Here is a 13,844-nt window from a genome sequence, read left to right as displayed (position 1 = left end):
ATATATTTCTTCGGCATATGTCTGAGATTCTGTTGCCTTTGGATTCTTCTATTATTTTTATGGTTTCCCGCCATACATTAAAGTCCTTTATCAGTTTTGAGTTTATTTTTGTGTATGGTGTAAGTTGGTGGTTTAGTTTCACTTTTTTTGCATGTATCTGTCCAAATTTCCCAACACCATTTATTGAAGAGACTATCTTGACTCCATTGTATGCTCTTGCCTCCTTTGTCAAATATTATTAGTTGAGCATAATGGTTTGGGTCGATCTGGGTTCTCTGTTCTGTTCCACTGGTCTATATGTCTGTTCTTGTGCCAATACCAGGCAGTTTTGAGAACAGTAGTTTTGTAGTATAGCTTGATATCTGGTATTGTGATCCCTCCAACATTGTTCTTCTTTCTCAAGATTGCTGCAACTATTCAGGGTCTTTTTTTATTCCAGATGAATTTTTGGAGAGTTTGTTCTAGGTCTTTGAAGTATGTGTTGGTATTTTAATGGGGATTGCATTGAATTTATAGATTGCTTTGGGTAGTATGGACATTTTAATGATGTTGATTCTACCAATCCATGAACATGGTACATTCTTCCATTTGTTCATGTCTTCTTCTATTTTTTCAGCGCCCTGAAATTTTCTGAGTACAGGTCCTTTATCTCCTTCATTAAATTTATTCCAAGGTATCTTAATGTTTTTGTTGCAATGGTAAATGGGATTGCTTTTTTAGTTTCTCTTTCTGTGAGTTCATTATTGGTGTATAGAAAAGCCATAGACTTCTGGGTGTTAATTTTGTATCCTGCTACATTGCCAAATTCATTTATTAAGTCTACTAGTTTTTTGATGGAGTCTTTGGGGTTTTCTATGTACAATATCTGCAAATAAGGACAGTTTTACTACTTCTTTTCCAATTTGGATGCCTTTTATTTCTTCTTCTTGTCTGATCGCAATGGCTAGTACTTCCAGTACTGTGTCAAACAGGAGTGGTGAGAATAGGCATCCCTGTCTTGTTCCTGTTCTTAGGGGAAATGGTTTTAGTTTTTGCCCATTGAGTATGATGTTGTCTGTGGGTTTGTCATATATGGCTTTTATTGTGTTGAGGTATGATCCTTCTATTCCCACCTTGCTGAGAGTTTTTATCAAGAAAGGGTATTGGATTTTGTCAAATGCTTTTGCTGCATCAGTGGATATGATTATATAGTTTTTATCTCTCAGTTTGTTTATGTGGTGTATCACATTTACTGATTTGTGGATATTGTACCATTCTTGCATCCCCAGAATAAATCCCACTTCTTGGTCTGGTTTTGATCTTTCTAATGTATTGCTGGATTTGATTTGCTAGAATTTTATTCAGAATTTTGGCGTCTATGTTCATGAGGGATATTGGCCTGTAATTCTCTTTCTTTGTATTGTCTTTATCTGGTTTTGGGATTAGGGTAATACTGGCTTTGTAGAAAGAGCTTGAATTTTTTGGAATAGTCTGAGGAAGATAGATAGATTTTATTTCTGTTTTGAATGTTTCATAAAACTCTGCTGTGAAGCCATCTGGTCCATGGCTTTTATTTGTTGGAAGTTTCTTGATTATTGCTTCAATTTCCTCCATAGATATAGGCCTATTTAGATTTTTTGATTCCTCCAGGTTGAGTTTTTGGAAGGTCGTATTTTTCTAGGAATATGTTCATTTTTTCTAAGTTGACCAGTTTGTTGGAATTGAGTTGATCATAGTATTTTTTTGATTCTTCGTATTTCTGTGGGGTCTGTTGTTATTTTGCCTCTTTCGTTTCTGATGTTGTTTATTTGGGTCCTCTCTCTTTGCTTCTTGGTGAGCCTGGCTAGAGGTTCATCAATCTTGTTTATCCTTTCAAAGAACCAGCTCTTGGTTTCATTGATCTTTTGTGTTGTTTTTTTGGTCTCTATATCATTTATTTCCACTCTGATTTTATTATCTCCTTCCTTTTGCTCACTCTGGGGTTTTCTTGTTCCTCTTTCTCTAATTCTTCAAGTTGCAGATTTAGATGCTTTATTACCATTTTTTCTTGTTTTTTTGAGGTAGGCTTGGAATGCTATGAACTTCCCTCTCAGGACTGCTTTCACTGTGTCCCAAAGATTTTGGATTGTTGTGTTTTCAGTGTCATTTGTTTCCAATTTCTTCTTTGATCTCTTTGGTAACTCATTGTTTAATAGTATGCTATTCAGCCTCCAAGTTTTTGAATTTTTGTGATTGTTTTTATTGTAGTTAATTTCTAATTTTGTGCCATTGTGATCTGAGAAGATGCTTGATATGATTTCATTCTTCTTGAATTTGGAGAGACTTTGCCTGTGTCCCAATATGTGGTCTATCTTTGAAAATGTCCCATGTGAGCTTGAGAAGAATGTATATTCTGTAGTTTTGGGGTGGGATATTCTAAAGATATCAATTAAGTCCATCTGATCTAGTAAGTCTTTTAGGATTGCTGTTTCTTTGCTAATTTTTTGTCTAGAGGATTTATCCAGTGATGTTAATGGGGTATTAAAGTCTCCAACTATGATTGTATTGCTGTCAATCTCTCCTCTGACATCTTCCAGAAGCTTTTTTATGTATTTGGGTACTCCTGCATTGGGTGCATATATGTTTACCAGAGATATATCCTCTTGTTGTATCCACCCCTTTAGAATTATGAAGTGGCCTTCCTTGTCTCTTTTATGGTCTTCACTTTGAGGCCTATTTTGTCAGATATAAGTATTGCTACCCCAGCTTTTTTTTTTTATCTCCATTTGCCTGATAGATATTTTTCCATCCCTTCACTTTGTCTGTTGAGGCCTTTGTTCTGAGAGGTGGGTCGCCTGTAGACAGCATATATGTATAGGTCATGTTTTCTTTATCTTTTCTTCTTTTTAATATTTTTATTGCTTTCAGAGAGGAATGGAGAGGGAGAGAGAAAGCTAGAAGTATCAATGATGAGAGAGAAACACTGATTGGCTGCCTCCTGCATGCCCCCTACTGGGGATCAAGCCTGCAACCTGAGCATTGATTTTTTACAGAGAGGAAAGGGGAGAGATAGAGAGCCAGAAACATCGATGAGAGAGAAACATCAATCAGCTGCCTCCTGCACGCCCCCCAACTGGGGTTGTGCCTGCAACCAAGATACATGCCCTTGACCGGAATCGAACCCGGGATCCTTGAGTCCGCAGGCTGATGCTCTATCCACTGAACCAAATAGGTCAGGGCTGGGTCATGTTTTCTTATCCATTCAGTCACTCGATGTCTTTTGATTGGAGCATTTAATCCATTTACGTTTAATGTTTATTATTGATAGATACTTGCTTGTAGCCATTTCTGTGCTTTATGCCTGTGTTCCTCCCTTTCTATTTCTTCTTTTTATAGCATTCCTTTTATCTTTTCTTGCATTGCTGACTTGATAGTAATAAACTCTCTTAGCATTTTTTTTGTTCACAAAGCTCCTGATTTCCCCTTCAATTTTGATTGATACTCATGCTGGATAGAGTATTCTTGGATTCAGTCCTTTGCTTTGCATCACTTTGTATATTTCATTCCATTCCCTTCTAGCTTGGTGTGTTTCTGTTGAGAAAGACAGCTTGACATTTCCTCACCCCCATATCAGGAAAGTTTTCTGTCATTATTTCTTCAAATAGGTTTTCTAATACTTGCTGCTCTTCTTGTCCTTCTGGCACCCCTATTATGTTACTTTGTTTCATGTTGCCCCAAAGCTCCCTTAGCCTCTCCTACTGCTTTTTAATGTTTTTCTCCAATTGGTGTTCAGATTGGGCTTGTTTTCTCTTGTATCTTCTAATTCACTAATTCTGTCCTCCGCTTCTTCTAGTCTACTGTTGAAACCTTCCATAGCGTTTTTTATTGTAGCTATGTCACTTTTGATTTCTTCCTGATTTTTGCATAGGTTGTTGATTTTCTCATTCATCTGGTTTATGAACTGTATGACCATTACTCTGAATTATTTTTCTGTCATATTGCATGCCTGTTTCACTTATTTCCTTTCTTGGCAATTCCTCTTTTTCTTTCCTCTGGGGATTGTTTCGTTGTCTCCCCATTCTAAATATCACCAGAAGGTCCAAATGCTGAGTTGCGGGAGCCTGAGCTATGCGCAGTGAGAGTATTGTGACACCCGAGTGTCTCTTGGTGTGTGGCTGCCGTCGCTCGGTGGGAGCCACACACCCGGAGAATCAGTCACCAGCGCTCAGTGCAGCCTCATGCTCGCACCTAGAATCAGGGGCCCTGCCTGCGCCATGCTGAAAAGAAGTCCCCACAGGTGTACGCCGAAAATCAGAGTCTCCTAGAGCATGCCAGGAGTCAGAGACCCCATGGGCGTTCGCGGAGGATTGCGTTTCACAGTCTCGGTAGCTTGGTGAGGCCTCACACCATGAATCAGGGTCCCTGTGTGCACGTGCGCCAAGAATTGTAATCACAGGCGCTCAGTGTGTGTGCACTGAGAATCAGGGATCCTGTGCGTGCAAGATGAGAAACGGAGTCCCCATGTGCGCGCAGTGCTGCCTTTCGCACAGAAAATAAGTGTCCCGGTCTGCGTGGGGTGCCGGGTTGCACAGCTGCTCTGTGTCAGCAGGAGGCCCACTCCTGTGCTGCGGGGAACAGACTTCCGTGTGCACGCTGCACCCAGAGTCACAGTCGCACAGCCACCCTATGTAGGCAGGAAGACTGCTCACGCAGAACAGGTCTGGCAGGTCCTATGCCGCCACAGCAGGCTGGCAGGGAGGTGGCCGGGGTGTCTGGAATCTTGGTGTCCGTGGGTCTGCAGGTCTTTGTCCCGAGTGGTTGTAGGGTCCAGCCTTCTGTCTGAGACCAGATTGGGTGGTGGTGAGGCTAAGCGAGGGTCCTAGTCGCAAGCAGTCCTGTTCTTCAAGAAGGCATGGTCTCTGTGGAAGTATTCTTTGAACGATCTTCAAGTTAGAAATGTTTAAAAAGTGCCATTAATGTGTTTGAATAAATGACAGTATTTCATGTTGTCCTTTTTAATATCAAATATGGCATAAATAGAGAATGTGAGCTGTTTCTTTCCTGAAATAATGTGGGATATATTTTCGTTCCAATATATTGTGTTATAAAGAAGAGTTAAATCTTAATTTTTAAAACTAATCAGAAAATGAAATTTCATTAACTTTTGTGATTATATAGTATTTATAGAAAAAGGCTTAATTTGTTAGTAAAACTAATTTCTGAGTTCTTAAAGTAAGACAAATCACAGCATGTTAAATGTGAATCTATTTTTTAAAAAAACATATGGAAAGAGGTTCTGTGTAAAAAAAAGCGCTCAAAATAATTTTATAAGCATTGCAGTGGGAAATGTTATGCAATCTAAATATCTACTGAAATCTAACAAAAACAAGCAAAGTAATTTTTTCTGATTTTTGTTTCGCTGAAGTTTATTTTTACCTAACTTTATTGTACTCAGTAAGTCTATTAGAATAACGCATAATTGTAAGGATCAACTTATACCTAAAGAAAAGTTTTTATTCCTGTTGTCAGAACATTCTGGTGCATTTCATAAGGACTCTGCTTTTGTTTTTCCACAAATGAAAACTTTTTGAAGTAATTACGGTAAATGTTCCAGTTGGCTTATTAAGTTAACATAACTTTTTTAAGAATCATGCTGATCCCACAGAGATTGTACACTTATTAGTGTAAGTGTTGAGATACTCTCTGACCATATATAACTCTTGATTTAGAAGGTGAAAAAAATATTCCCTGTTTGCCTTGTCGATAGTAACTACATTGGCATGAAGTTTGGCCATAACACAATTCTTTTGTTTTCTCTTTCTCTTCTCTCTTGGCTTTTTTCCTAACAGCATCGTACCTGATCTGTTCATTCACATTGTATTTTAACCCCTTCCCCGGCAGAAACGTGTATACTCGTTTTCACAAAATGTTCTTTTTCAGTCGTCGACGAGTATACTAAGAAAATATGGTAAAAAAAAATATGGTTTATAGGAAGACGAGTTACAAACTGTTTTCATAACCAGCATCAAAAATACTATATAGAACCAAAATAAAAAAATTAGTCGGAAAAAGAAACGTTTTTAACAAAAAAATTGTTGGGGAAGGGGTTAAATGTGTAATAAAATATCTTAAAATTCAGCTTCTCATCTCTTTGATACTTGAGGATAGAGCAGGACCTAAGAATAGTTAGAAATGCTAAAGAGACAGTCACAGGTGGATGAAACATTAATACACATTCAGCTGGCTTTGTGCCTGGTTTCTAGCATTGATTCCTATGTTTCAAATAGAGCAAATAGTGCTCTCCATTAGAAACAACCCTAGAAGAGGGATTAATACTTTAAGATTATTGCTGTGTTTGCACTGATTTCTAAAATCAAATGCTTTACGACTTTGCTCTTCTGCACTAAATCCGAGCTTTGTGTCAGTGCTGCTAATTTCTTTGTTACCTAATCCTGTGTGAGAGGAGAAGATTTTAAAGTTAAGCAGGCAATTTTTTGTTCAAAGGGAACAACTTCTTAATACCTTACTTAAGTTGGATGTGCTGATGAAAGCAAACACTTTTAAATAGTATCAGAACAATTATTTTTAAATAACTTAAAATATGATAGTTACATGAATGTTGTGATACATTGGAAATATGTTAATGGGAGTGTTATACTTAGTACAAATTAGCGTTGAAAATATGTGCTTTTGGAATTTATTATGTACAACAGAATATCTCTTTTACTCCAGTCAAATAATAATTCTTGGATCCAATTTAACTTTGATTAAGGATTTTTTTTTTGTTCCCTTAGGTCCATACTCAAATAGATTAGTTGAAAATATAGTAAAACCAAGATTGTTCCTTAGTTTTTCATCCATTTTGTACTTTACTGAAATAATTTGATAAGCATGAGAAAAAAAATGCTGTTTTTAGAACCAAATTTTTTAGGATGATGAAAATGAATAATGTTGAAACACCCACCACAAAAATAAAAAATAAAAGACTTGTTTTCATCTTTAAAATAAGATGAAAAAGATTCACAATGCCCATTAGATAATGTTGCTCTCATGCCATGTGATAAAATTTATTTTATTGGATAACATTATAAATTGTCACATAAAACCCAGTTAAATGTGTCGTCCAGATTGATTGGTATTTGACAACTCTGATTTACATACCCTTAAAAAAAAACCTTTTGTTGTTGTTGTTAATCCTCACCCAAGGATATTTTTTCCTTTGATTTTTAGAGAGAGAGGAAGGGGAGGCAGGAGAGAGGTGAGAGGGAGAGAAACATCGATGTGAGAGAGACATAGACCAGTTGCTTCTCACACTTACTTCTGGGGCCCAAGATCAAACCTGCAACCAAGGTACATGCCCTTGACCAGGAATCGAACCTGAGACCCTTTGGTATTTGGGCTGAGGCTCTAACTGTTGAGAAACACTGACCAGGGCAAACTTTGTTGTTTTTATTTAAGTTAATCATTAAATCAATGAATGATTGAATAAAAGGTTTGGCTCAGTGGATAGAGCCTGTAGATCAAATGGTCCCAGGTCAATTCCGGTCAAGGGCATGTACCGTGGGTGCAGGCTCCTCCCCGGCCCAGGCCCTAGTCAAGGCTCATGCAGGAGGCAACCAATCCATGTGTTTCTCTCACATCGATGTTTCTCTCTGTCTTTCCCTCTCTCTTCTACTCTCCCTAAAAATCAATGGGAAAATATCATCGGATGAGGAATAACAAATATATATATTCAGAAAAAAATACAGCTGCAGAACAGATCCACTAACAGATCTGTGACCCACTAGAGTGGTACTCTCTCTCCAGGATGGCAAATGCACATGTTGTTCTCTATGTCTTTATTGGGTGAAATCAGATTTCATAAAGCAGAAAAAAAAAATAGTTTGGAATTCAGATGACAAGAGTAATTTATAATAAACTTTTTAAAATTCTAAACTATTTAAAGGTGGAATAAATGGTCATGGAAGGAGACTTGACTTGGGGTGGTGAATACACAATACAATGTACAGATGAAAATGTATACCTGAAACCTATATAATTTTATTAACCAATGTCACCCTGATAAATTTTTTAAAAAATCTAAACTATTTTTATGAAACAGAAATAAATGCAAATAAATAGTTTCCAAGGATCTGTTTAATTAATGCTATTGCCATTGTATGTCAAATAGTTAGATTGCACATCTCCTTTTATGGAAGTATGTACTTATAATTGATGTTCATAATAATGACCCTGAGATGTTATAGTCATTTCTAAATCATTAAAGAAATATCACATTATATTTTATGACTATTTGAAGTCAAGTCAACATTGTATACAAATTCTTTAAAAATTTGTTATAGATAGATATACAGTCTCTGTATAGAGCAACTCATTTTTCAGTAATTAAGAATACTGGAACATCACTATGTAAGTGTAATGAACAGAATCTGTTGCCTAGTAGAACATAGTCTGTTAAATGTAACTTTAGTGTATTTTTTCTGAAATAAAAAATCTTATTGGATTTTTATCTATAAAGGAGATAATTTGTGACCTAACATTGAACATTTTAAAAAAGCAAACAAACAAAATAAAAGAACTGTGATTCAACAGCAATGCTAGTCATAAAGGTAAGATAGGGGGAAAAGCATTTTGATTTCTTTACAGATACTTTCTCATGAATGGATTATTGGATTGCAAACACATTTTAAGTGATTCTGGCTCCTTTTCCCTTCCTCTCTACATTTCAGCCTTCCCAAAGCTGATGAGACCACTCACCTACAAAGAATTAAACTGCTCCAGATTCCAGAACTTGAGAATAGCTTGAACACAGGAAAACCCATTTAACAATAGCTTATGAGTCCTCCACGGAGCTCAAGATAAAGGGACAAAAATCCTCATCTTTGGTCTATAGGTATTCAGCTTAGTCATACCACAAATACTCTTTATGGAGCCGTAATGACTACTTTCCCCAAATCCTTAATAATCGTAATTTTTCTGATTATAAAATAGGGTATATTCTCATACATTGCTACTAGGACTGCAAAATTTTACAGCCACTTTGGAAAACAATTTGGCAGGTTCTTAGAAAGTTAAACATACAATTTTCAATTTAACTCAATAGTCCCACTCCTCGATATTTACTTGGGAGAAATGAAAAACATGTGCCCACACAAAGACCTGTACATGATTGTTCATAGCAACTTTATTTATGATAGCCTGAATGGATGAATACATTGAAGTAAATTCATACAGTGAAATATAATATTCAGCAGTAAATAGGGATTCCTGATATAGAACACAACATGGATGAATCTCAGAAGCTTTATACTGAGTGAAAGAAGGCAGACACAAAAGGCTACAAACTGTGAGATTCTGCTTAGATGAGATTCTGGAAAACGAAAACCTGAAAGCTAAAAAATCTGAGTAGGAGATTGATCATAAAGGGCATGAGGCAACCTTCGAGAGATGGAAATGTTCTGAAAGTTCATTGTAGTGGTGATTGATCACATGACTCGTCAAATTATAAACCTAAAAAGGGTGAGTTTTACTTCATGTAAACTATACCAATAAACATTAGTTTTAAAAAAACGGAAGACATGCTCAGTGTAGAAATGTGGAAATGTAAAAAAGGCACAATGAATATGAAATTTATATTTAATCTCACCAGCCAAATTATTTTGTGTTATCTTTTACATTTTATGTTATTAAATATTTTTCAAGTTTATTTTGCTACATCTTTTGAGGTATTTTCCCATACATATATTATAAGCTCATGCAACTGCTTTTTTTTTTTTTAAACTTAACATAATCTTCCATATCATTCTTTTTTGGCATCACTTTTCATGACTGCCTTATCGTTTCATACTGTTTGATTCTTTGATGGTTTTGAGATTTTGCTCTTAAACAATATTAATGAACATCTTTTTTCTTTATTCTTCGCTCATTTATAAATGTGTCTGTTATGCCAAGAATCGGCTTTGATACCAGTGGGATGGGAGGAAACACACAGCTAAACAGTGGTACGTGGTACCTAATTCCAGAATTCATCCATATAGTTAAAAACTCATATTTGTTTAATTTTGATGTGTTTTTATTCAATAGTTATATTTCCTGATATATTTTATTCCATTTGCTGTACATTAAATTTTTGCCTGGCTAATATGAAAACTAAAGGACAGTTAATCTTCATTGAATGTAAATTTTTTCTTATGCAGAGACTAAAACTCTTTTGACCAGTTACTCTCTAGATATATTAAGTCAATTATGACTTCTGTTTATGTTCAGTTGAATTCTTTTTCATAGTTCCACAGCCCAAAATACCTCAAAGCCCAACATTCAAATGCTTCCAGTCTTGAATTGTCTTTTATTCTACCGTGGAACATCTTCTCGTGTGCACATGTATGCATCCACTCACCCCTCTGCTTTGTGTCTTCAGAAAAACCATCCATTTTCATTCCAGATTTGTTGAGCCATCATTTTGAATGATGTTGCAGCTGACGGTATTATTCCTTATGCAATACCTTCACTTGTCAGCAAGACTTGCCCTTGACTTGCTTGTGGTGTTGATGGCCTGTGTATCAATATTCACTTTCACTTATGTATGACCCAGTTGCCCGGCAACATGCTAAGTGAGGCACTTTGAAGGAGCTGAGAAACAGGCTGTGGTCACAGGCAAAGGTCATTCCAAATGCCCTCTGTGGCTTCTAGGCAGCTATTTGGTGCACATCTTGCTACTGCCCTTTGATAGAGGGCATCTGTTGTGTCCACAGTATGTAGCTCCCAAGGTCATTGCTGTTAACCCTGTAACAAGAGGTTGGATATGTGCATTTCAGGAGAGGGGAATTACATAGGAAAGACAGAAAGAGAGCAGCTCAACACCTTTCACCAGACTCGCAGAAAAGAAATCAGAGGGTAGAGCAAAGGTGGGGCCCCGGGCTTCCAGGGGACCTCAGGAGGACAGAGCGAGCAGGTGAGAACAGTAGCGGTAGGTGTCTCAGTCAGTAACTGAGTTCCCATTACATGCACAAGTGCAGACGATACAGTATTAAGGGTATTGTGAGAGCCAAGTACAAGTTTACCAAGCACTTCGGCTAGCTGATGCGTCTGGGAGAAAATAGCTAATTGATTTGGGCAGCGTGGGGGATGCTTTCCAGTGCAGGAGCCTAGTTTTTATTTTGACTTTTAATAACTTCATCCTTTTTTGTGTGTTTGATTCTGAAAATTTATAAAATACAGAGACTAAAGAAGGAAACTTGAATCATCTGCAATCCCACCACTCAAAGATAACTATTACTTATATTTTCAAATATGTTTTACGAATTCCAAATCATTACCTACACTTTGTAGTCTTGAATCTCTCTTCATATAACATTCTACATTGAGATATTCTTTATGTTGCTATCCTTATCAAAACGTAATCTCAGTGGCAGCATGGTATTTCTATGCCTATGACATTTATTAAGCGACTCACCTACTGTAGGTTGGGCACTTAAGTTGTGATGTTTTCAATCATGTAAACAACACTGTTCTGTGTATCCAGGTAGCCCACTAATTATTTCCCTAATAAGTTCCAAGATGAAAGGCTGGGACTGTGCCTACGTATTGCTACGCTAGCCTGCAAAAAGGCGATTTCATGTTGCACTGCTAACAGTGAATACGAGTGCCTGTCCATTTCAACACGCCTTAGCCAACAGCGCCTATTACTTTTCAAGGAGGGGACAGCAGTATGTTTGCTTTGTTTTGCACAAGAGAATTCTTTTCATAAGACAGAAACTAAAAGTTGAAGCCACCATCTCAGTTCTACAAATTGTGAAAGTCTAGAGACTAAGCCCTTAAATAAACTATTAGCTGCAGTGCTTTTCTGTATGTAACTTGAGTTCATTTGAACAGCATCTACAATGTTAAACCTTCACTCCAGAAAAAGAGATTGTGATAAAATATTGAAAAATCCTACTTTGATTTAAAAATTAAGCTTCTATTTGTCATATTTTAAACTTCTAACAATGTTTTCTAGTTTTATAGGAGGTGTGTGGAGGGGGGGGTTGTGGTATAATTTTAAAATAGCTCTCCATGACATGCTCTCCCTTGATTAATTTTTAATTTCTTCTTTTCCCTTGATATTTAAGCTTACATCTGTATATTCAGTAAGAATGTCAGTTCTATTTTCAAATGATTGACTACTTTAATCATTTTAATTCACATTACTAATAGCATTGCAGAGTTAAACAAAAGCCTTGATTGAAACTATGTTAAATTACACCGTGTCGCCTTCATTGTTATCAGAATTTTGTAATTAGGGAAATTTTCAGCAAGATGATCCTGTAAATCAGGTAAACCCCAAAATTATGGGGCTGATCCAGACCCTAGAAATCAGCAACTCCCATCCTTTTATTTGCTAGTTGAGGACATGGATGCTGAGATTGGTGCAGGCACATTTCTGGGTCACTCTGCTGGTCAATGACCCTTCTCTTCACCCTGGGTTTTTACTCTATATCTGGGTCCTTACAGGCCACACTGACAGCTGAGACATTGAGTACTCTATTCTTAAACCCTAGCCTTTGTCTCTCCTGAGAAGTATCCTAATATATAAAGAGCCAGGGTCCGTAACGTCCAAAACAACCAAATGGACGAGTGCGCAGCAGGCTTAGGTGAGCAGGGACTGGTGAGCAGGCTGAACTGCTGACCTCTCGGTCCCTCCTGGGTCGCAAGCGCTGCAGCGACCCAGCACTGACTGCGGCCGCCAAAGTGGGTGTGATGCAATTGGTCGGGAGGGCCCGCCATCTCCCCACAATTGCCCCGCAGAGGGAGACCCAAACCACTGGCCGGGGGGGCTCTGCGATTGCCCCATAGAGGGAGGCCCAGGCTACCCAGCCAGTGGCGGTGGACAGGGCCTCCCTCTATGGGGCGATCAACCGCAGGGCTCCCAGACCGCGAGAGGGCGCAGGCTGGGCTGAAGGACCTCCCCTCAAGTGCATGAATTCCGTGCACCAGGCCTCTAGAACTATAAGACTAAAGTTCCTACTAGTTCCCTAATTATCCTTTCTAACTCCAACTTTGTTCAGTTTGTGGTGTGAACTAACTACATAAATCAGTTGCCTTTCAGGAACCCAGAATAAGCTCAGTCATTTTGTAATACCAAAGCTGCGTATGTCTCAGATTCCAAATTAACTAGACTTTGCCTTAAACCGGCTGGTCTCCAGGATAAAAACCGGTGGGAGGAATATGATTACACATGTAAAGTACACTTTGCTTGTTTGTTTTTCTTACAGGTATCTGTATGCCCTTGGACAGAAGGTTTGGAAAAGATGGAAAAAACGTTACTTTGTTCTTGTTCAGGTTAGTAAATTTCTTCCTGTTACTTAATTGTTTTTATATACAACAGCTATTTTCCAAACCAAACTATTTAGTGAAACGAGTGGCCTTCATACTTTTGTACATCTGCTTAGTGACTGCTTTTATAGAAAACAGCTGGATTTTCATATCAGTTCCTACATTCGATCTGTTGAATATTGGGTCAGATTTAGCCTCTGGAAAACTCACTGTACACTTATAAGAGAATAGCTGTGAAAAAGGCAGATGATGCCTGAATATTATAAAAACTAGAGGCCCAGTGCACAAAAATTTGTACACTCGGGTTGGTTTTCCTCATTTTTTCCCTAAAACGTGGACAGACATGTACTGCTAAATTTTTTAAATTAATGGGACCATTAAAAGAAGTTATGCGTAACCTCAGCATAGAAACAAAAGTGAAATAGGAACTACTTTAGTTGAATCCAGGGAACGACTCAGAGTTGATCTATCTGTCCTCTCATTTCCCTTCCGTTACAGAACCTGCCAGCTTCTGAAAAGGCTCTTGGCATTGACTATTGCTTTGACCCTTTACATTTAAAAAAAATGTGCACAAA

At 37.6% G+C, this 13,844-nt stretch overlaps 1 protein-coding gene across 10 annotated transcripts in view; it reads left to right on the top strand.

The window, feature by feature from the left end:
* The window catches only part of CADPS2 (Ca2+ dependent secretion activator 2), a 313,909-nt gene that overhangs the window by 136,986 nt on the left and 163,079 nt on the right, over positions 1-13,844 (top strand). For all 10 annotated transcript variants that reach the window (XM_006771421.2, XM_015568920.1, XM_015568918.1 and 7 more), the window contains exon 7: positions 13,209-13,275. In XM_006771421.2, the coding sequence (XP_006771484.1) occupies positions 13,209-13,275 (67 nt within the window). The remainder of the gene's footprint in view (positions 1-13,208; positions 13,276-13,844) is intronic.

This window comes from Myotis davidii, unplaced genomic scaffold (assembly GCF_000327345.1).
Source record: "Myotis davidii unplaced genomic scaffold, ASM32734v1 scaffold865, whole genome shotgun sequence".
Taxonomy (NCBI): domain Eukaryota; kingdom Metazoa; phylum Chordata; class Mammalia; order Chiroptera; family Vespertilionidae; genus Myotis; species Myotis davidii.
The sequence above is the reverse complement of the archived record's forward strand: the minus strand, read 5'-3'. Positions and strand labels throughout refer to the sequence as shown.